The 24279-nt window shown below is 37.2% G+C and overlaps 1 protein-coding gene across 24 annotated transcripts in view; it reads left to right on the forward strand.

The window, feature by feature from the left end:
• Window positions 1-24279, forward strand: part of ABI3BP (ABI family member 3 binding protein) — a 245220-nt gene that overhangs the window by 147452 nt on the left and 73489 nt on the right. For 13 of the 24 annotated variants that reach the window (XM_050782015.1, XM_050782023.1, XM_050782026.1 and 10 more), the window contains 19 exons: window positions 116-190; window positions 4546-4587; window positions 5728-5772; window positions 6430-6522; window positions 6981-7028; window positions 8121-8183; window positions 8302-8376; window positions 9407-9454; window positions 10915-10974; window positions 11798-11887; window positions 13478-13510; window positions 14285-14368; window positions 16012-16068; window positions 16938-17021; window positions 18117-18176; window positions 20717-20776; window positions 21619-21702; window positions 23046-23102; window positions 23896-23979. In XM_050782015.1, the coding sequence (XP_050637972.1) occupies window positions 116-190; window positions 4546-4587; window positions 5728-5772; window positions 6430-6522; window positions 6981-7028; window positions 8121-8183; window positions 8302-8376; window positions 9407-9454; window positions 10915-10974; window positions 11798-11887; window positions 13478-13510; window positions 14285-14368; window positions 16012-16068; window positions 16938-17021; window positions 18117-18176; window positions 20717-20776; window positions 21619-21702; window positions 23046-23102; window positions 23896-23979 (1242 nt within the window). The remainder of the gene's footprint in view (window positions 1-115; window positions 191-4545; window positions 4588-5727; window positions 5773-6429; window positions 6523-6980; window positions 7029-8120; window positions 8184-8301; window positions 8377-9406; window positions 9455-10914; window positions 10975-11797; window positions 11888-13477; window positions 13511-14284; window positions 14369-16011; window positions 16069-16937; window positions 17022-18116; window positions 18177-20716; window positions 20777-21618; window positions 21703-23045; window positions 23103-23895; window positions 23980-24279) is intronic. The other 11 variants (XM_050782020.1, XM_050782040.1, XM_050782035.1 and 8 more) reach the window with 8 other exon arrangements.

A 24279-nucleotide genomic window follows, 5' to 3' on the forward strand; every position in this document is an offset into this window, starting at 1 on the left:
GACAATGGTTCATTCCACTTAATGTATAGTTTATTTCTAGGTTTTCCTTCTGTGCTTTTAGACACTGAAAAATGCCTAAATGTTGATTTATTATTTTGTTTCTTTATTTTTCCAGCTCCCAGTAAAACACAATTTATTTCTTTGAAACCTAAAATCCCTCTCAGCCCAGAAGTGACACACACCAAACCTGGTAATTACCCTAAACTTTTTTGAATATTCCAAAAGTGGGGATGAAAACAAGTTTTATGCAATTCTTTGGAGCAAGAATTTCTGATTTGTATTTTGATATTTGTTACATTTTTTTCCATGAAAAGTGTAAGCATGCAATGAAATGATCTAATCATAAATAGCCACTGTGATATCACAGCATTGCTCTGAGCAATGTTCATGAGCATCACAGAGAAAACACAGAAATGTAATGATGTGAATGATTGAGAACTCCCTTGTCTAGTATGGCAAAATAGTTTCCAATACCAATGTTGACTGGAATTCTAATCACATAAACAATAGCCTTTCAGCTGGAAAGGGGAGAAATGTTTCTGTCTTCTAAGAACTCTGCATTATTTTAGAGTTACTCGGTTCTCAGGCTAGAAGACCAGAAAGACCTGTATTTTCCTAATGCTCTAAGACTTCTAAATTGGAGCTGATTTCTGAACACTGACCTCTGTTTACCTCTTAGGAATTTTTAGTAGTGTTTTCCTTAAAAAAAAAAAAAAAAAAAAAAAAAAGTCTCCTTTTGCAGGAGGGAATCATTCTACATATATAATAATTTAAGACATAAAGATTGTGGAACATATTGGATGACCAAATCTTGGCGTTTTTTATCTATCTGTAATCCGTGTAGCAGTCTTAAATGCTGACTTGTAAGATTGACTACAGGGAACCTTGTCAACACTCAGTGTCATCATTATCTAAATTTTAAAACCTTAGCTCTAGGAAGAAAATATTTCTCACTATAATGTTTAATGGATTTGGAACTTGCATTTTCATTAATAGCATGTTTACAAAGTAGGATTATTAAAGCAAGAGATTTTCTGCTAAAGTGGGCATGATTTATTTTTGCAATAAAATGGCTAAGGAAGAAAAATGTAACTGCTTAAAGAACGAATTCTCGTTACTCCCTGTAAAGAAGCAGTGAGATTTCCAGGTGTAGATGCAGACTGAAGGAAATTAGGGATTAGGCAAAGGGAGTGTAGTTGACACTGTGACCATGGATGAGGTCTCCAAGTCAGAGAAATGGAATGAAAAACCTCACTCAGGTTTTTCAGAGAGAGAAGCGTAGCTAATAAAACTCAAAAGCCTTAATAGTGGTTTAAATCAAATAACTCTGACAGCTGTATGAGAGAAGGGTTTAATACATACTTATTTAAAAAACATGCTTAGAGAGCTTTGGGATAAAGTAGTAACTATGCTATAGTTTGAACAGAGGACTATTACCAAGGAGATCATAAAATAGTACTGTTTGTTTGAGTCACCAAATTTAAATAAGGATTTCTCTCAAAGTAATTATTTCTGTTATTACAACATAAAATTGGAAATCGTCAAAAAATTTCTCCAAACATTATTTACAGTTGATATATGACAGGTTACATTATTCATTTCAGCGGTTTCTAAGAAAAGATTTCTGAGAGGAAATTCTTTAATACAAATGAGGTAGGAAGGTTACATTTTTATCATTGTAAGGTGTTTGAGCAAAAAGACTTCTTAATTTGACATTTCCTTTTAAAATGGGAAGAATTACTTGGAGGCTAATGTGTTTACATTCCTTTGATTTCTTAATCATCAAAGAAAATCCACCCCTTTTCCTCTAACAGCAATGTAATGACTTCAGAATCCACACCTAGGCCTGTGCCAACTCAAGTGGACCTTGAATGGTCCATAGCAACACAGGATGATGACTGGATCTCCGCAAACCATTGCTTTGGTTTTAGCTTCTTAAATTATATTTATCTTTATTTAGGGCAGACCACCTTTATAGCTGTCCTAAAGATGTCTGTTTCGAGCCAAGGTTCGGAAGAGCAAATAAACCACCCAAAGCTTTTTGAGGCCTTTCCCAGCCCTCTCCACACACACTTCTATTTTTCTGTTTCACTTTCCATTTACAGGCTCCTTTTCCCTTGGCTTTGCTTGCTGGTTAAATCAACGAGTAAAAATCCACATTGATTTGGGCTTGTTTTATAAGTACAATTCAGTGCATTTCTCAAAAACCATAGCCACCTACCATATCTAACTTGTCTACATCGTCCAGTGGGAATTGTTTCCTTCGTGGTTTAATCTTTAAGCTTCTAAATGGACTGAAAATAAGGAGTGCCCCCAATTACAGGTGTTTGTTTCACTTAACTGTCTTCCAAGTGGATAGAATTGTTAATTGTTCTCATTCCTAGCCACACATGTGACTCAAATTTGTCTTTGTTTTGTGCTGAGATGAGTGGCTTAGTCATTTACAGACCACTCAGCTTTGTTATAGAACATTTTATACCTTTACCCATAATACCTTATGATTGTCAAATAGAAGAAAGTCGTATCAGAAGATATATTTATTTTTATTAAACATAGACCTTTACTGTTTTTATGTGCAATTGACTTTGAAGCTTAATTGATGGAGTTCTATCCCTATTTGGTCTCAAACTCAGGAACTCAAAAATGCAGATTTTTCCTTATAATTTTAAAAACAACATTCTTTAATTTTTGTGAAATCTAAAAGATGCAATGAGTAGCAAATTTTATTTTCTTCACACTTGTGGAAGGCAACTTCGTACAATCAAAAACCTGAATTACAATCTTGAAGTTTCAAACTTTTTGTTTGCTATCTTCAGGTATGAATGCTTATTTGATATTTATTATATTTCATGTATTGATGTTTATTTTCTTCTTGTCCTATAGCATCTGAGATATCTAGACCTATACACACACTCTTACACATACACACATACAATTCCGTTTCTCTTTCTCACACTCTCTCACATACACACTCTCTCTCTCTCCTTCTCCCACTTACTCTTTCTTCTCCCCTTCCCTCACTCTCTCTGTCACATGCACACATCCTCTCCCTCTTTCCATCCCTCCCTCCCTCTTTCCATCCCTCCCTCCCTCTTTCCATCCCTCCCTCCCTCTCACATACACACACCCTTCCTCCTCCCTTCTCTCTTTCATACAGACTCACACACACACTCAGAATTTTTACTTTGTTATATGAACTTCAGTCTGACACATCACTACTGCTTTTGCCATTCATCTGTTACAGTCTTTCTGCACACGTTCTTGAGAAATCAGAATTCTGGGCTTTTAAAAACAACTTTAACCTGCTTCTTTTGCACCTAATTGGTACTCTTTAACCTCAACACAAAAATGTTTTGATCACAGATATGTTAATGGATGATAATGCCTTTAAATAGCCCTTTATGCTATTATGCATTTCTTTTAGAAGAAATAAAAATTCGCTGCCGCATTATTATATGTTTCCATTGCTAAAACTAGTTGATATATAGAAGCAATTGTTGTTAGTTGCTACATAGAAACTATTGTTATAGTTCTTTTTTAGTCACTACATATTCTCAAAACCTGCCATACTCCCTTTTCAAGTAATATCAGAGATCATTCCTGATAAGTCTAATACTAGAAATGTATAAGTAGAAGAAGAATTTCAGCTCTATTAAGATGATCTATGAGTGCCATATTGATTAGTTTCTTTCTTTAAGAAAAAAAAGAGTCTTAACTTTTTATTTCCTTTCCAAAAATAATTCCTTTTTAAATTTCTCCTTGTTAAACAATTCTTTTTGTTCATAGAATAATAAGAAACCTATTGGGTCATCTTTTTTTTAAGCCCAAATATGTAACCAAACTAAATTCAGCGTGAAGTTTAATTTACTTATTGCTAGTTTGAATAAACATTGAAAAGTTTATCAGAGTATTTAGATACTGTTATTTAATTTAGCATTTTATGAAATCTGAAACTGCTTTTGGACTCATTGATTTACCAGTCCAAATGGGTTGAGTTTCATATGTGAACCAATTTGTTTACCAGCAATAGATACTAGTGAATACAGGGGGCATCATATGAACACTTGTGGTCGCTTTTGAACAGTAAGTTTAATTCTTATATTTTTTGTGAGAGAACGTCAGGTCCAGCCATGCTGGAGATTGCAAACTAACAGCACAGACACAGTACCAGTGGTTAGTCTGTTGCCTTTTCCATTTCCTCGAATGAACCTGGCTGTCCTGCAAGAAACAAATAGCAGGTGACAGGACACTCTGAACAACCTCAGAAAGGCTACCCAGAATTCCCTCTAAGTTAGTATTTCCTCAGCACCAGAGGCAAACCAGAATATTGGGAAGTGACAGTAACAACTAAAGATCAACAACAAAAATGAGAATTCTCAATTCTTGTGGTTTGTAGAGAGGATGTGGAAGGTTGAACTTCACTGGCATAAGCCAGTAGAACTTAGTCATTCACCCAGGAGAGAACACTGTTTATAGTAAAGAATGTGTGACTTCTTAGATGGTGCTCTTCAGCATCGCTTTTGATGTTACTTGCTTTTATTGCAGTCCCAGAACTCCAGACTCTACTGCCATCACAGTCAACAATAGGTAATAAAGCTTTTTTAAATGACTGAAAACAAATATCTTTAACACTCTCCATGTTCAACTTTGGGGTTTTTGTTTTTTTGTTTTTTTCTTCTCCAGATGAAGTTTCGCTCTTGTTTTGTTGCCCAGGCTGGAGTGCAGTGGCGTGATCTCAGCTTACTGCAACCTCTGCCTCCCAGGTTCAAGCAATTCTCCTGCCTCAGCCTCCCAAGTGGCTGGGATTACAGGCCTGAGCCACTATACCCGGCTAATTTTTTATATTTTTAGTAGAGATGGGGGTTTTGCCATGTTGGCCAGGCTGGTCTCGAACTCCTGACCTCAGATGATCTACCCAGCTCAGCCTCTCAAAGTGCTGGGACTACAGGCATGAGCCACCGTGCCCAGCCTAATATTTCTTAATTTTCCTTCAGATCTTTTTCCAGCCATTTTTGCCCGGAGATATACTCTCAGCCTGTGCTTGACTTAGCAGTGGTTCTGAGACACTCGTGAAAGCAATGCTAATTTTAATTTGATACATTCTTTATTCTCCTTCAATTACATTTGAGGAATATGCCCTGAACTTGTTCTAACCTGTTTATTGCCAGGGAGGACCCTGAATTTCATAGGACGTATTTATGTTTTCTCTTTTGGAGGTGTTTTTCTTACTGTCAGAACTCTAACTTTTGCAGATTTTCTTGAAAAGTGCCACGGTCTTTCCAGATCTAAATACCCTGATGTGTCACTAGGAAATCCACTCAAAGAGAGAAATAAAAAACCAACCCCAATCTTTATAGCTTCCTTTTCTTCAAAAGAGAGAGAGAGAAAAAAAAAAGTGTTCTGGTGCCATCTTAGCCAATTACCCATATTTTCCTTCATAACATGAACTGCTGGTTACTTTATTACAGTCACATATTCCAAATGAGAATCATGCCTTTTTGTTCCATTTCTCTTTCCAAACTTAACTGACTGGCTACATTTTTTTGTTCGCTTTGTCGAAAACACAGGAATTTATTGAAGTGGAAAAGAAACTTCGTATGTGGATAAAAGTTTCACCATTTATATTTGCTCAACCTAGTAATTAAAAATTAAGCATATTCCATGTTTTAAATACATGTCATTTTTCCTTTGATCTTGATTCTTGGTGATTTTTTCACATTGTCTTAGGACCTGAAACACTGGAAACCAAACCTTCAACAACAACAACATTAGGTAATAGAGTTACTGAGTGGGTGACCTTCGTTTCCTCTTTTCCTGACTGCTGGTATCTGAGTTGACAGACTCACATTAATGAATTAATACGTTAACGTCTATTTGTGTGTGTGAGTGCGCTGTTCTTCAGAAAAAAAGTAAATCCTATAGATATCATTTATAAACTCTCATTTTTTAAAAGTTGCCTTTCTTGAAATAATGACTGAATTCAAAGCCTTCTGCATATATTGTTGATTTGTGGATTTGTTGATTTGTGGATATTTTAAATGAAAAATTTCTCCATTTACATCTTAGGCCAAATTTTAATTTTTATCCCAAATGGCTTTATAAAAGCAACCTTTCTCATGTTCCTATTGAACGTATGCCTTCAATATTTTTGAGTGACTATCTTCTCTAAGCTGTGCAAAGTTTTGAGATTTTCCATCTCAAAATGAAAGAGCAGAGAGATCTCTTGGACATTAATTATTAATCTTTGACAAAAAATTATTCAAGACCTCATTTAACTATGTAAATAATGATAGAAATTTGCAAAACAGATGGAAACATGTCCACAGTAAATCAAAGGGTTTAAATGTCCTTCTAAGATGGATGTAATATTTATCATCAGTTTGTAAATCCACCCTTCTTGTATTAACTTGCTAATTTTCTTTTCTTCAGCACCACGAAAGACCAAAAGACCAGGTCGTCGCCCCCGCCCCCGTCCCCGCCCTAAAACCACACCTAGTCCAGAAGTGCCCAAGTCCAAACCGGGTAAATGTGATATTCGGGTTCCAATTAACATAGAAAGTGGAATATGGCAGCTTCTGGTTTGATATCAGCTACTTGAGCAGCTGGGCTTTAGTGAACCAGTGGAATTGACTTTTATGACTGAGCATCTGTACTCACTTTCTATATTCATTTTATAGATGTAATATTTCATATAATATGTTTATATTCACAGTCATGCTTATTAGGTACACACAGCAGAAAACTGACCCATTAAGTGAATTATTAAAGTAAGGCACTTTGAAATCTTATGATATACATTCATGGCAGATGAGGTGTGGGAAAGCAAGAAGGAGAAAGGAAAATGGGAAATGTAAAAGGGAAAATCACATTCAGAAAAAATGCATCATTTAGATAGAGTGTCCCAGTTTGAGGCATAATGTCTCCCTCCTCAAGATGCCACTTCTTGAAATATTTCATGTTTTTGGTGTTTGCTTCTGTAGCTCTGGAACCTGCCACGATACAACCGGAGCCCTTGGTGCCCACAACTGGTAATTCTACTACCTCCACCCCAGCTGCTTTCACGGGTTGTAGCTTTTGCTTTCTCCACTCTCCATTACAGGCATGACCGCAGTTCCACCACCTCATCACAATTTCATCCCATGCTTTTCCTCACCTCTCCTGTCTGGGTCTGAAGATCCTAAAGATAGGAGAGTTCTAAAACAATCCAGTGTGCTCATTTAGGGAAGGTCTGTGGTCTTGGACACAACTTCCTGGTTCTCTGCTGACCTTCTGTCTGCCCTGTATGTTTCGTGGGGTTGAGAAAACCGTCAACTCTTTCTCAGACAGGGACCTCTGTGCTCATCCTGAACTGAACAAATAGCACAATGTTACTCCAGTGCCATGGTCAGCATTTCGTTGCTTTGCTGATTCAACTTCTAAGACTTTCTTCTTTTTAAAAAGCTGCATGAAAAAATGGCTTCTTCGGCTTTTCTGTTTCTTTGAAAAATGTTTTTGAGTAGGTTTGGATCACTAGAGGCACGAAGATCCTTCTTGATTGGAGTCCAGTGTAAAACTAGTGATGGTCTTTGGAAGTTGACAGCATTGAAAGGCCCAGGCTGGTTTTACTGTTTTTAGTACTAAAACTGTTTGATTATAATCATTTCGTTATAGTTTCAAAATCTATCATGGCTTTCCTTTGGAAAATCCCAGACATCGGCAGCCATGTAACATTATTTCTCATGTATAATTTCAAATGTTTATGGATTACTTCCAGATCGCCTCCTAAGAAATCAGATTTCTACCTTACTGTTTGGATACTGAAGAAAACCTTTTGATCAAAGACGTGGAACTAATATACTTTGTCTATTTTGAAATTATTTGTATAGAAAAAACGTCTTATGACAGTCCTCGTTCCTTGTGCTCAAAAACACAGTTTGAGCATTTAGTGATTATTTTTCCTTTCTGAAAAAACTAATTATGCTAGCGTGTAGTTAAAATAGACACCCTTTTCACCCTTCCCACACCCCAGAAATTTTTATAGATTCATTGAATTTGTAATGTCTTTGTTCTGCATACTTGTCCTTAATTTTGACAGTCACAGCCATGACCCATTTTGCTAATTGTAGTACCTTTTTCTTTAGCCTCAAAACCATCTGAGAGACCTAAAACCACACCCAGACCAGATGCACCTCAAATTCAGCCTGGTAATCATTACTTTCAATGCCTTGATCTTATAAATAGGAAAACAATGTGTAAGTAACATTAATCTTCACATTCACAGCTCAGCTGTAACACTAATTATGGCACTCTAATTTTCTTCAGGTTCAAAACCACCAAAACAATTACTTCCTAAACCCCAAACCACAGCAGAACCAGACATGCCACCAACTAAATCCGGTAAACACAATTTCCAGTGCTTTAGCTTAACAGGATTTTCTTTGGAAACATCGCTGAAAATGTTTACAATCTGTCATATCATATAAATCATAGAAACCCAAATACCATAATTTTGTTCATTATCTTCTCCAAGTAGCCACACTGATGTTTTAAGTGCTAAATGAACAAGTCAATATGTAGGAAATTAGTAAATTTTATACCTGATTGACTGGCATTTCATTTTCTTAAAGCTTTTTTAGGCCTATTTTCTGAATTTGTAATGAACAGAAGCCTGAGTTTTCTGTATCTGAAACATTTTTGAAGGTGATTTTAGTAAGCAGTGTTAATACACACAGAAGGCTGACACTGTTCTTCATTTATAGGCACAACTCAAAAGAAGACTTGCTAATCAGGGATTAGCTTCCTCGAAAATACTCTATTGACATTTTATTTTATTCTGTTCATTTATTTAGAGATGGAGTCTCACTCTGTCACACAGGTTGGAGTGCAGTGGTACAACCGGCTCACTGAAACCTCTGCCTCCCAGCTTCAAGCGATTCTCCTGCCTAAGCCTCCTCAGTAGCTGGGACTACAGGCGCCTGCCACCACACCCGGCTAATTTTTGTATTTTTAGTAGAGATGGGGTTTCACCATGTTAGCCAGGCTGGTCTCGAACTCCTGACCTCAGGTGATCCACCCGCCTCGGCCTCCCAAAGTGCTGGGATTACAGGCATGAGCCAACGTGCCCGGCCAACATTTAAACAGTAACTATTAACTGAGTAATTTCCTACCATATAAGAAGATATTTATATTACAGTTCTCAGAATCCAACTGTTTTGAAGTTGAAAGTTTCTCCCAAGATTCCAATTAGTATAAAATTTTAATTTGCTAAGAAGCATCTCACATGATAAATTAACCTATCAAGAAGGCAATTTGTATTAACTTAGAATGAACTAGGCTCTCTGTCCTCTGAATTAAACACCAGTGAGCACCCAAAAGTTTAGACTTCCTTGCTTTTGTTACTTATATCTGTTTATTTTTTATGATACAGTCTCTGAGCCTGTTGCATTTGAAACGGAAGCTCCCTCGATGACCATAGGTAATGATGCTTTCTTCCTTCTTGGACAATGTTTCTCTGAACTTGCCCTTCTCATCTCTTTTTTCATTAGCTACAGTATGCACAATTGTCATTCACCATTTTTTTTCGTTTTTAAAGATTGTTTACTATTTTCACCAGGGGCCTTTTTAACATCATTAGGCATGCTTCCATCTGCTGCTCAGCTTGTAACACATAATTGTTATTCTTTCTACAATCACCTTCAAAGACATTCAGATTGCTTGGGTTACAGTCACTCTGTCTATATTCATTCTTCAAACCAGAAAATTTTTTGAAACCTCTGCTTCTGTGTGGGTGCAATTTATGGATGTGGGAGGGGAGCAATGAAAAAGCTGGCTGGAGTTTGTCCTCAATGTGTTTATAAGGAGCTCGTGATGGTACATAACTGTCTCTTTCTCGCAAAAGTCCCTTCTTCCTGTTCCACATTATTCATATGCAAATTGATCTTTCTGTTGCTAAATTCATCTTGTGATGCAAAATTCCAAACAAAATAAGGATTCTCTGTTTTGTTTGAAGGCAATTAGTTATAAACATTGTTGTCATCCTGTTGTCCTGGCTTCCTCCATCTCTTCTGTTATATATGCCTTTGGTTCTGAAGATGCTCTCAGCGGTGGCGTAAACCAACTTTCTGCTATGATGTCTTGAGCAGTAAGGGAAAGTCAGCCTCTCTATAAATGCCTAAAGAGTTTTTTGAGGATGAGATGTTTGAATGTTACATTTAGCCTTCTGGGTTTAGTGGAAGATAAATGGAGATGCTAATACCAGAGAGTTACAATTCTTGATTAATTTTATATCTATGTATAATCAATTTCAGAATGTTATAGAAATCCTTTTTATCTAGACATAAAAGTTGTATCATTACCTTTTAGACCTTTTTCTTAATTATCTCTGTTTTCTACTTGAATAATTATCTCCTAATTAGCCATTTGAAATAAATGAGTAAGGAGGCACAGTAAGAAGCAATATCACATTTATCACAAATAAAAGGTACAAGACTTTTGCACAACTCTCACAGATCTCCAGTAAATTGAGAAGATTTTTCTAATTCTCCTCACAACTACCACTCTCAAAGCAAATTAATAATGGTGGTGAAAACTTTTTAAATACCAATGGAAGCTTTGATAACAAATTTTTAGAGTACTTTAAAATTGTATATTGGACAACTAAGATTTTCTTGGGTCCAGGTTTTTTATGTTGTTGGAATCAGATAATGAAATACAGAAAAATATTTTTCGTTGCCCTTATAGGGATGCAAAGGGTATGGATATTTTGTGAAATAAATGGATATGATAGTATGGCTAGTTAGGGGAAAACAAATAGTATTTTCCCAGAGTTCAGAAATGCATTTAAAACATTAAAGGGTTAAGAAGATTCATTTTCAAACTAATTTTCTTTTTCTATATTTCTTAATCTCCATTGTTTATTGTATTGCTTTTGGTTAGTTCCCACCACAGACATTGAGCCTGTAACTGTGAGAACTGAGGCTCCAGTGACAACATTAGGTAATGACCTCTTCTGTCTTTAAGTATGAGTTTTTTCTGCTCATTGTCTAGTCTATTCCATCACTATTTGGGCTAAGGGTTTTTCTTTCATAAGATTTTCTCATCATCCTCTTGTCATTGAACTATATTCTTCATTTTGAATGTATTGAAAGTGCTTAAAACAAGTTACTTGGTTATAAGCCCATACGCCACTAGTGAACAGCGTCTGTGTCCCATTTTTCCCATATTATCCAGCTTTAATGCTTGACAGAGCCTGTGATTCTGCTCCAGTACTGTTCTATGTTAAAGCTGAATTTCAAATACAATTAGGAATGGCTGCCTGATAAATATCAATTATAATTCTGTGGGCATCTTACTTTCTGTTGTTTTAAGATATACAGAAAATTTTTATTATCTACCAACTATTTTAGAAAACGAAATGTGCTTATACTAATAACTTTTAATGGAATGTGGGTCTGAGCCAGGTAATTTCTCAGTACACTCTCCCAAAAGCAGGTGGGCCTGGGTCCCTCTCTGATGTGATGTCTATGTGCCTATGTCTGACTTCCCTTGGCTCTGGGCCCTCTTCTAAAATCCTATACCAGCAACTAATAATAAAGTTGCAGTTTATTTTTTTAAATTACATATATTCCATCTGTCTCAAAAGACCTGTCAGTAGACCAAAAATACATATTTTTGCATGTAGATGATCAGAAGAAAATGCTAAACCAAAGAGACAAATTTCTCAAGACTTAGGAAAACTTTAGAAAACCTAGAACCATGTGTAATCCTTTCTTTGGTTTCTGGAGTCATAAGGCTACAATAACCAGTTTCCTTTCTTTAGCTCCAAAAACATCGCAACGAACAAGAACACGTCGTCCACGTCCCAAACATAAAACCACGCCACGCCCAGAGACACCGCAGACCAAACTAGGTAAATAATATGTGGTTCCTTGTCCCTGTGGCATCCCATTGGACGTGGCATGGGGGTGGCAGTTTCACATGCCACCTTATAACCCACTTGACCCTTGGGGTGAAGGCCCAAGTGATGGAAAGCAGCTGCTACCACAGTGCTCTGGCGATACCTGTGACTTCTCACTGATTGTGTGAGGACCTCCTTGGTGCCTGCATATTTTATTTGCAACCAATGCTATCATGGTAAAGTTCACTTTTCAAGAGAATGATGGCCTGCGTATTTTATTTGCTTCTCTGACATTCCATTACATTTTTCTCTTTGATTCCTCAGCTCAGCAAAAACTGACCTGATTAGGTGTCTAGTTAGCATATTTAGTTCAACCTGTCACACATTTTGAACATTTGCATCTGTGAGGAATATTTTCGAAAAAAACAAATGACTTACCTGAGTTAAAAGAAGCTGCTCTTGTGTGAGACTCTTCATAATAGATATACAGGAGTGTAAGGAAAAGCAAATATTTATTAAATTTTACCAACTGTTAAGCACATCGTTAATTCTTAGAGAAGCAAAACATCTGTGGGCTGATAAGTGTAATGTGAACCTTTAGGGAGAACTCCATTTCTACAAAAAATTCAAGAAAAATTAGCCAGGTACATGCACCTGTAGTCCTAACTACTTGGGTGACTGAGGTGGGAGGATCTCTTGAGCCCAGGAAGTGGAGACTGCAGTTGCTATAATTGCACCCTTGCACTCTAGCCCAGGCAGCAGAGCAAGAGCTCATCTTGTGGACCTTGAAATTTGTAGACCCTATAGATTTATTGGTGGATGGGTAGGAATCATATAAACAGAGGCAGGAAGGTGTCGTATGAGGGTGACATTGGAAGGATAGGAACTGTAAGTGCAACCTGATTGTAAGAAAGGCAAAGTTCTTTTAGTTGGACAGTAATGCTGCTTTTGACGAGTCTACAAAGAGCACTTCGAATGCCTGACTTCGATGATTGGGTTTGAGCCAATTGGCTCCAGCATGCTCTCCTAACCTAGGGGTCAGGCCTTTTCTGTGCTGATAACAGAGAGATGCACTAAGTTTGATGGACTGAATGACCCCCTATATCTGGCTCTTTGTATGCCTTTGTTTGAATAGAAGTCTTGGTCTTTTTCTAAGGTGCACGCTCAACAAAGAGCATTATCTATTTTAATCACTCATCACTGTATCTGCTTAAACATATCAGTAATTACATCATCACGAACTAGGGCTTTGTTTTCCAGTTTATAGTGTAACTATACTTTCACATTAGTTTTTCCTAATTTTTAAACATAACATTATTAGATATTGTAAGATTTTTCTAAGCAGGGTTTTCTACTGTATTATCAGATAATATAAAAATAAGAAAAACTGGTAGCTAACCATGTTACAGATGCTGAGGTTATATCTGTTTCATAAAAGCAAATAAATACGTACCCTCACTTGAGAACTTCAAAATGTTTGCTTTGTGGCTATAGAACCAATGCTATAATGGTAAAGTTCACTTTTCAAGAGAATGGTGGCTTTTCTCGTGTGTTTAACATTTATTTCTGTTTAAAATTGCTTTTGATCATTTCTTGCTACAGACTTTGGACCTATTACTCCTGGGACATCTTCAGGTAATGACTCTCTATGTCCTTCAGCAAGTGCTTTTTCTTACTTATTGTCAGATTTTGCTATGGTGCTGTATAGGCAATGGTACCATCTTTTGTTGTCATCTCATTACAGTATTCATCTTAAAATATGGAAAGCTTTCTTTTTAACAGAAATATGCAAGGACTTAATTCAAGACAGCTATCTGCTCCATAGCCCAGTTTGAAATTGTGTCACATCTGAGTCTCTGAACTATACTCTTAGAGCCAAGATCCAACTACAATTCCCCATATATTCCTTATTTAGAGCAGCAACACAGTATCAAATGATGATATTATGCAGTTTCTTTATGCACCTTTCTGTTTTTCAAGTTCTATATAATTTTTTTTGCTTTATTGATGTTCCTGTGAATTTTATATACTTAGTCTAGTAAATTACCGAGTGGAAAATTTGCCCCAGTTATCTTAAATTATAAGTGAATAGTGTAGGGTTGGTTAGAACCTTTCTCACACCATTCAGAGTTAAGCAGTGATTTGGATTAGGGACACTTTCGAGAAAATAATGATAGTTTCTAATGTTTCTTTCTTAAACATAATTATATGTATAATTCTTATCTCTGAAGAACTTTCAATTATCAAAGAAAACCTATTAACAATCTGAGGGAGAAAATTTCAAACCAAAGTGACAAAGTTCTCTCAACTCAAACTCTAACAAGTATTTTAAAACTTAGAGTTATGTCATCCTATTCACAGTGAATGGAGCCATCAGCACCATATTAATCCTAAATTTTCTTCCTTCAGCTCCAACAACAACAAAAAGAACCCGTCGTCCACATCCCAAACCTAAAACCACGCCCCATCCAGAAGTACCTCAGACTAAACTGGGTAAATATGTAGTTTCTGTTTTATAGAATCCAAGCAGTCTACCACGATTGGGACTGTAAGTTCTATGTACACATAATCTATTGTGTCATGCCCTATATATCTCTTCAGAGTAAAAGCTACTGGTTAGTGAGGAGAACATGAATAGCTTAGCACTTCTTGCTTCCTTTGTAGGGATCTTCTCTGTTGATGATTATTTACTCTTGCTCTTTTATTTCATTCCTGTCTTCAAGATAAAGCTGCTCAGTATTGAGCCAGTGCACAATCATTTAAATCAACTACTTTTATTAAGTCCCTTCTAATTCCCCAAAGCCATATTAGTCCATACATCAGAAGTGGGAAGAATGTTTTCTTTCCCAGTTTACACTGTAGTTGTAAACAAAAGTTCTTCATGCATAACCAGTTAGAAACGAATATGAGGCAGCATGTTTATGCAAATATAATTTCTTGTATGGTATAAATGCCACCTCCTAGAAGCATGGCAAATATTTAGAGGAGGAAAATGTCCAGGATAATTAGAAACCAGCATAGAAACTGGATGAGTAGAGGGATGAGGGAACAGAGGCTGTTAAGCAGGGAATGTGTTGAAGCTGGCTCACCAGACAGGGGATAACTCGTTGATACCCTCCTGTTCAGTGATGAATTAAAGGGGGCTGGGATGTCTGCTCTTGGGGGGCTGTGATGTCTACTCAAGAGCTTAAATTTGATGTAGGGGGCTTCAATGATTCCTACTTCTGCACAGGATCATGCTTTTTCTGTTCTTAGAACTGAAGATACCCAGCCCAATGATACCAAAAACTGAGAGTTGGTTCTTCAGCTACTTAAGTACAGCTGTGTTTACTACAGACTTAGTCTCTTAATGAGTATAGTCTCAGCTTCCTTTTGGCTGTTAGTATGTGTGGTACACAAACTCTAGGGCAACCTCCCAATGATTCCCTGCTCCTGGGGTTAACACCTTTATACAATCCATCCTCTCCCTTTCTCCCTCCCTGTCTGTCTCTCCCTCCCTGTCTCTCCCTTGTGCTAGCATGGCAGACACACTCCCAGCACATGCACCTATTCAACAGAGTGACACCCATCACCTTTGCCTCAGTTTATTGGTTAAAAAGTTGTCAGGGATCCAGCACATACTCAAGGGGAAGAGATGACAAAGATGTTAACACCAGAGATAGAAACCACTGGGGATCACCATAGGGACTCTCTGCTACACTGTGTTTGCTTTCAAATGTAAATGTTCTATCTGTCATTATTGATTACTGCTTATAATGAGTGCTCTTTGGTTTTTTGGCTTCCACGAAAGTGCTAGTCTTTACCATATCGTTTTCTAAGAAAATGGCTAACCAGATTTTCTAGTGTTCATTAGAATCAGATGGTTAACCAACAATAAGATCTTACTGTTGACCTCAGTGAGATGCTCAGCAAAATCCAAAGGCTATTGCTGACTATCTTCTGAGTCAAATGAGTACCTGATTACAGTTTGGAGAAATATTCAAAGGAAAAAAAAAATGCATCCACTTTCTTTTGAGTTACGATATTAAGAATTAATTTTGCAGCCTTAGAAATCTGATGTTTAGTGGTAAGATGAGTGTTCTGACATTTCATGCATTCACAAAATCTCTTTGGTTTCTTTTATTACTTTTGATCAGTTCCTGCCACAATCCTCGAACCAGTTCTTAGAACTGAGGCTCCAGGGACAACAGTAGGTAATGGCACGTTATGTCCGTCAACATCTGCCTCTCCTGCTCATTTCCAACCTATTCATCACCATCATAACCACAGCTTCTCTCACTTCACAAGGCTTCTGTGTCATCCTCTATCATTCAATTACTTCTTAATATATGTAAGAGTATTAAAACAATTTCTTGTTGGTAAGATAGCCAAGCATGAACTTATAGTCGGTTTATATATCTGCAATGTGATGACTTTGAATTCCCCACATCTTGCTCCCACATAATATTTTAACCACATTCTTTGTTACTGAGTTTCAAATATAATCACTGGAGGCTGGGGGTGAAGGTGTCTGTCCCTGCTAGGCTAAGTAAATCGGCATAGCTATTACGGTGTGACACAGTTCTCTTGCAGATCTAAATTTCTACATTTTTACTGTCTGCATGATAATGATTTTTTTTTTTTTTTTTTTTTTTTTTTTTTTTTTGGCATTCGGGGTAAGGATGTGTTCTTGTTTCAGTAAAGAGTAAAATTTTCCCAAGTAAAGAGTAAAATATGCCCAAGGCTGGTAAATTTAAATTATAAGCACCATCACAAATATAAAATCACCCTATATCTGCCTTCATCATTGCCATAACTCAGCAAGGTTTTAGAACTTGTTTTTCATTCAGGAATCCCTGTGAGAAGCTCCTTGAAATATCATCAGTAAACTTATATTTCTATGTGGTTTTTGTTCTTCAGAAAAAGCTACATGATAAAAAGAGACAGCTTATTGAAATAGGGGCAAATATTTCAAACCCAGAAGAAACATTTCTTGGAAGTCAAGAAATTATAACAAATATAATCTTATCCACAGCTTCTGGAACCAAACACATTGTATTAACCTGAAGTTTTCTTCCTTTAGCTCCCAAAGTGCCTCAACGAACTCGTCGTCCACATCCCAAACCTAAAACCACACCGAGTCCCGAAGAGCTTCAGACTGAACTGGGTAAATTTGTAGGTCATGCTTGAGGAATCCTAGCAGCCCACCCCAGTGGGACGCAAAGAGAATGAAGTAGCCAGGCAGGGTCAGCAGCTAGTTCCACATCAGACCAGGCAAGGAGGAACAGGGCTGGGGAGATGATGTGGTAGCCAAATTCCTTATGCTTCTCTCTCAACGTCTATTTAATTCACTTCTCATTCAATTCTCTTCATCCCTTCAACGTTGAATGTATGATAAAGTGAAACAGCTAGAGAAGGAGCATATGTTCATGCAGGTGCGAGATTATTTCTTGGTAACTATAGGAGTCATGTAAGTCACAAATAAGGATCTAAGGCAGGAGTTGGCAAACATTTTCTAGACAGAGCCAGATAGTAAATTTCCTAGGCTTTCTGGGCCGTATAGTCCCTGTAGTATTTTCTTCCTCTTTTTGACAACCACTTAAAAACAGAAAAATCATTCTCAGGGGAAAATCATTCTGGGGGAAGAGTAATGGAGAAATTCAGAAAGGCAGGGAATGTATGGAAACAAGCCTGAGGAGGCAGTTTCTCTGACTGCCAGAGGCTGTCAGGCTTCTAGGTGTTGATGAGAACATTTCATTGAGGTGTCTGCAGCTAAGTGAGAAGGGGTCTTGAACGCTGGCCTGAGGAGTTTGGATTTTATGTAGGAATCATCTGCATCCCTGTGCAGTCGGGCTTTCTCTGGGTGTTGCCCAGCTGTATACCACAGACTGAGGGGCTGGCCCTCTTCTTGTCCTCTTAAGTACTCACGTTGGACAAAGCTCGTGGTCTTGTTCCAAAGATGAGTTTTCAGCAAAATGTGTATGGTCTACTGTGCTCTATTAGTTAGGTTCAGATCACTAAAGAATGAGAAAAACTCCTGGGACACTTCACATGGACCATTATCTGAATTATCTGACTACAAAGTAAATGACCGTTCCTCCTAAGAGATGAATTGGTACTCAAGGACACAGGTGCCACTTTCTCTGGGCTCAGGAGGCTGATTGTGTTTGCTTTGTGCTCTGGACAGATACATCATGACCTGGTAAAAATTTTTTTGAATGTTCTGAGTTTTTATTGTTTTTTGCTTTTTTTTATTGGCCAGTTCCTGCTACAATCTTTGAACCAGTTTCTCCTATAAAAGAGGCTCCAGGGACAACATTCGGTAATGCTGCTTTCTGATCTTCAGCAAGTGCTTGTTCTGCTCACTGTCCAGCTTATTCCACTTTATATTGCCATTCAATTACATTTTTGATTTTGTAACGGTTGAACATGCATGAAACAAGTTGCCTCTTGCTCATAAGAGAGCTATGTCTGAATCTAGTTTGGGACCTTTCCTGCTCTATAACTTGAAATGTTTATCGTATCATTTTGGTTTTGGCTTAACCAGAGTTCTCTATTAAGGGAGATTTCATATATTCTCGTGAGGTTCTGACCTGATCTATGCTAACCAGGCTGTAACACAGAAGTTTCTTTATACATCCCTTATACACCTCCCTCTTTATTTTTTTTTTCCTTTTTTGGGGTTTATATTTTTGCTTTTTTATCCCATTTACAACCATTCCCAAACATCTACCTTTTTAATCTGCCTGTTATTTTTGTTATTTTGTTAATGTATGAGTACTATTTTTAGTGAATTATCTAACAGATAACGTGATCAAGGCTAGTAGATTTAAATAATAAACCCCATCCTTAGTATAAATTGAATTCCCCCCTAGTCTCCATCATAATCTGGATGATTTATAACCTTTTTAATCCAGGCAGGGCACTCTAGAATGTGATAAGCATATTAATCCTAAGTGTCTGAATTAATAGCTTTATTTAATCTGTCAAATTTGTTATTGAAGTATCTTAAATAACAGAAGATAAAGTATAGTAGGAGCAAAATTTTTGCATTAGAAAAATATATTTTCTGAAGCTCAGGAAAATCTACCAAGCTTTGGAAAAGCTAAAGATTTTTTTAAGCCTACAATGTGCAGAAGCATAAGATTTAAAATAACTAAAGTTTATCTTTTTCTATCTCCAAAAACCTCCCATTGAACGTATCACTCACAGCACAAACTTAATACCACTCTGTGTATGGCTACTCTTGAGACTATACCAGATAAATAGAGGGTCTTTGGTTTATGGAGCTTAGGAGCCTGTCACTGATAGAAATAATAGATTCACATACCCCTTAGTGAGGGAGTCCAGAGGGTTGTTACCCCCTGATGGTTGACAAGGAGCCAGTTTAGAAGAGACCGGTAGGATCTTCTGTTTTTGTAGTAGGAGACATGTTTTACTTCGCAGTCTGCAGGCTAATTAAACACAAAAACTTCCCACATGAAAAGCTTAGAGAATGAGAATAAGCCAGGGTGTTTTTGCAAATTAAAGATTTTTCTTGGGAATATAAATGTTAAGTGTTAGCCTTATTATAAGGTCTTAAAGTAAAAAATGAATTTGGGTGTCAACAGAGGCAGGAAAGAATTTGGGCCTTGAAGTCACATCACAATTTGCACAAATAGGAAGGTGAGAATGAACAAAGATGAAAAAATTGGATATAAATAGAGGCAACCAGAAGAGGCAGAGACCCTGCTTCTAGGGTCAGCCAAAACATTTTTGTTGGTAATTCTGCATTTGGATGACGCCGTGGAAAGTGGAAGGAGGGCTTGAATGTCTCACTCATTGAGCCTGACATTGTTCTCATGAGCATCAAAAATCTTTCTTCCACACTAGATCATGTTTTCCCTCTGCTAAGTGTGGACAGTGATTTACTGGATGCCACAGACTGAGTGGCCACCCCTTACCCAGCCACTGCAGTGCTATTGTTTGGACAGAAGTGAAAAGTTCTTTCCAAAGTGGAGTTCCCAGCAAGATCATCAGTCATTTTTAGTTATTTGTGTGATGACCATTTGGATATTTCATCAATTTTTCTGTAACCATAATTTGATAAACATATAGTACATGTTCTCTTCAGCATCCACTAAAGTGCAAATTAGTTTTTCACGAGCTTCTTGAGAATTATTAGAAACTTATTTAAATAAATGCCTTAAAACCTCCTAAAGTCTTCCATATTATATGCAGATAAACACCATAACTAGAGGAATTCTTTGCCTCATGTAGTGCTAAAGAGAGACCAAAGATGATGACCATCTCATGAGATGGTGTACTTGGTATAGTTTGGCCAAGTATAGACCAAAAAAAAAAAAAAAAAAAAAAAAAAAATTTCCATTTGAAAAAGGGCTGCCATTACAAAGCAGTAGAGATTAGGGGGCTTAAATAACAGAAGTCTATTTCTCACAACTCTGGAGGTTGTAAGTCCAAGATCAATGTATCTATAAGCGTGGTTTCTCTTGAGGCCTCTCTCCTTGTCTTGCAGATGGCCGCCTTCTCACTGTATCCTCACACAGCCTTTTCTCTGTGTGTGCAGCTCATGTCTCTTTTTCGTATGCGTCCATCAGTTGTGTCGAAGTAGAGTCCCGCCCTTATGACCTCATTTAACCTGAATCATCCCTTTGAAGGCCTCACTATGAGGATTAGGGCTTCAACATTATGAATTTGGTGTGTTGGGGTTGGGGGGTGGAAATATAATTCAGTCCTAATGCCCTTCCCAGAAATGTTTAATTATCCCAGAGGCAGTGTTACACAAGCAAGATACATTTTGATGTGAATACTATAGCTCCCACACATTTTTTACAATCTCTTTTGTTTATTTTATTACTTCAGTTCCTGTTACAGACCTCGAACCTGTTACTTTTAGAACTGAGACTCCTGCAACAACCTTAGGTAACAACCCTGCCATTACCTGGCTGTTTGCCAAGTGCTTTTGCTGCTTGTTGTACAGTCCATTCAGTCTTCATCCCTATAACATAGCATGTCTTCCTCGATGAAACAGCAAACATCACTGCCTGTGACCATTCAACTATTTCTATCATCTGAAGAATACTGAAGCCTCCTAAAAACAAGTTTCATGTTGTTTTTATGAGAGCCAGGCATGAGCTTAACTCAAAATATTTACCTGCCATGTAGCACATTTGAAATTATCATATCATCTCATGCTTCATTTAACAGAGTTCTATATTAACACTGAGTTTAAAACAAATTGGGATCTATTTCTTATCTAAGCTGATTGGCAATAATGCCTACTCTTACTCTCCTTTGCACATCTGAGTTTCTAGATTTAAAAAAAAAATGCCCAGTATGTTTCTTTCCTTATTGGTGCTTTAAGTAATGATATGTTTTATTACTAGTTTGACAATTAGGGAATTACTGAAGTCTGAAATCTTAAATTATAAACCTATTCCTTAATGTGACCCTAACTTCCTATCCTTTCTCATTGAATACTTTGCCCCAATCATTTTTTTTCCCAGTGAGGAAGTTCTGTAAGTTTCTCAATACAAGTGCTAATCTTCGCTCCTTGGGTGAGCAACTTGACTGTATACATGAATTTGCCTGAAAAGTACCATCAATGATAAAATGACACATCGTTATAAAAGGAATGAAAAAGTAAAACTGAAAACAACTAAAGTTCCTGGAACTTTAGGAGATCTGACAAGTTTTGGAAAAACCTTTCCTCAGTATCCAGAATCTTAAGACCTAGAGTAACACAAGGCTTTTTCTTCCTTCAGCTACCAAAACATCAAAAAGAACCCGCCCTCCACGTCCCAGACCTAAAACTACACCGAGCCCTCAGGCACCTGAGACCAAACCCGGTAAATCTGTGATTCCTTGGTTTAAGGGTGATCCCTGGCAGCCTGTGGCAGTGGGGACTGAAGCAGTGCCAATGCTGAGCAGCAACAGGTCTTATTCTCCCTAAGCACAAGGGCATGAGGCATCATCAGTACCATCGCCTCTGCTCAGCTTTCAAGGAGAATAATGTGTGGCTGAGACCCAACTGGTGCCAGCATATCTTATTATTTCTATGTGAGACTTTTCTTTGAAACTACATGGTTAGTATATTTCTTACTGTCAAATTCCATTCACATCTTAAAAGTAGAACTTCTTTAGCAGAGCCAACATATTCAGTTCAAGTAAATGTAATTGTAAGTGCCTTGCATATTCCCATTCCCACATTGGCAACCATGGGTGATATGTCAGCTGTAGGAGAGTTATTTTACTGCAGAAGGAGTGGAGTTGAAGCTAAGCTTGCCTGACACAAACATAAAGTAATGATCTTTATGTTTTAGCTCAAAAGAAAAGATCGAGGTGGATTGGACTTGGACCTTGGGCCCACTGAGGATTTGGATGCATGGAGGGAAGAATGAACTAGAGCAGAAGGACCACATGTGTTGGGTCAGCTAGAAAGGCAGTCCAGTCTAGATGGATTCCTTCTAGATGGTCATGTATGACTGTTGATGATGGTGCATTTGGAAGGGTCATCAAGCCAGATGAAGAAGGATTTTGAGGGCCTGATTCAGAAGCTTTAGATTTGATACAGAGACATCAAAAGCTTTTGATTTCCCTTTATTCTGGGCTGACAGCAGACAGATGCTCTACCAGTTATTGCAGGTTGAGTGACCACCCTGTACTCTTAGTAAGTGTCATGGCTTGGACAGAGATCTCAAACTCTGTCTATAGATGAGTTCCTGGCAAGATGAACATAGTCCACTTCAATTATTAATTTTTTATATCGGTTTCAAACATATGAACTGTCTCTTTTATCCATGTTTACTTATACGTAATAAGTGCTCATGTTCAGAAGTACAGAGTAATTTTATCTTTTAAGATAATTTCTAAGTATATGTGAGATAAATGCATTAAAATATTTTCCAGTGCAGTTTTCATATTAATTCATTAGTTAAAAACCTAATAGAATTTCATGTTGACTTCTTTAAGCTTCTCAACATAGTTCAAAACTAAGCCTGGGACTCCCCGTGCCTATAGTTTGGCCAAATCATCAATGAACAAACACGCATTCTTCCCCTCAGTTAAGAAGTTAATTTTTTTCTTTGTTTCTACGGAAGAATTGACATACTAGTAAAATTTGTTTGCATGTGAGTATTCTGACTTCTCATATGTTTAAAAATCTCTTTGATTTACATGTTGTTTTGGTCAGTTCCTGCTACAGTCCTAGAACCTGTCACTCTTAGACCTGAGGCCTCAACAACATTAGGTAATGTTGATACACAGTGTTTTCGACAAGCTGCTTTTGCTTATTGTCAAACCTAGAGTTTCAATTTGTTTCATGTGACAACAGTGTCATTCTTGATGGCCATTCAACTCTTCTTAAAATTATGAAGACTCTTAACTGTTGCTTTTAAGAGAAGCAGTTATGCATGAATCTACAGGAAGACATTTATTTGCCATATGGCCTGCTTGAATTGTCATGTTATTCTGTGTTTTGTTTAAACAGTGTTTGTGATAAAGCTGTGTTTCAAACATGTTAGTGGGTTTCTAACTCCTACCTGGACAGATAAAGCTATTAACTCTTATAAAGCAAAGAGGACCCATTTTGCACCTAAATTTCTACCCTTTTTTCTATTTGCATAGAAATTTATTGTTTTGTCTCTAGTAAGGTCACAATATATTCAGATTTTAATAGCTCTATCTATAGAATATGTGCCAAAAATTAAAAGACTAAGTTGTAAATCTCAGATTTAGTGGAACTGTCCTTCATTATCTGTTAAAATTTGGCAATAGTACTTAACCTTTTTGGTACCCAGTAAAGCTACCCTATGAGATTTTCATTAAAATTTCTAATCTTTATTTCTCAAATTAAAAAGTGTTTTTTGTCTTAAGGAACTTTCTATGATAAAAGATCTATAAGGAGGAATGTATGTGACAAAAATCTCAAACTAAAAGGCAAACACCTATCAAGCAGTAGAAAGTAATGTTTTTTACCCCGCACAGCTTCTAGAATCATAGATAGTGTAGTTATGTCGTAACCCAAGAACTTCTTCCTTCAGCTTCCAAAACATCACAACGGACACGTCGTCCACGTCTCAGAACAAAAACCACACCACGTCCTGAAGTACCTGAATCCAAACCAGGTAAACCATGTGTTCCTGGTTTAAAGAGTCCCTGCAGCCTAAGCCAGCATGGTCTTAAGAGTAATCCCAGTGGTTGGGAGTAACCAATAGGCCCCTGTGAGAGGGAAACTACAACTCATGGTCAGCGGCAGATCCCACTGTGAAACTGTAAGAGAAACACTGTTAGGAGATCTGTGAAGCAACTGAATGCCTCATGCTTCCTTTGTGCAGTCTTCTCTGGCACTGTGCATTTTATTAACTTCCATTTCTCTCTTAAAAATAAAACTTCTTTAGAAAAATTAGACATATTCAGCTCAAGTC

Source organism: Macaca thibetana, chromosome 2, assembly GCF_024542745.1.
Source record: "Macaca thibetana thibetana isolate TM-01 chromosome 2, ASM2454274v1, whole genome shotgun sequence".
Taxonomy (NCBI): domain Eukaryota; kingdom Metazoa; phylum Chordata; class Mammalia; order Primates; family Cercopithecidae; genus Macaca; species Macaca thibetana.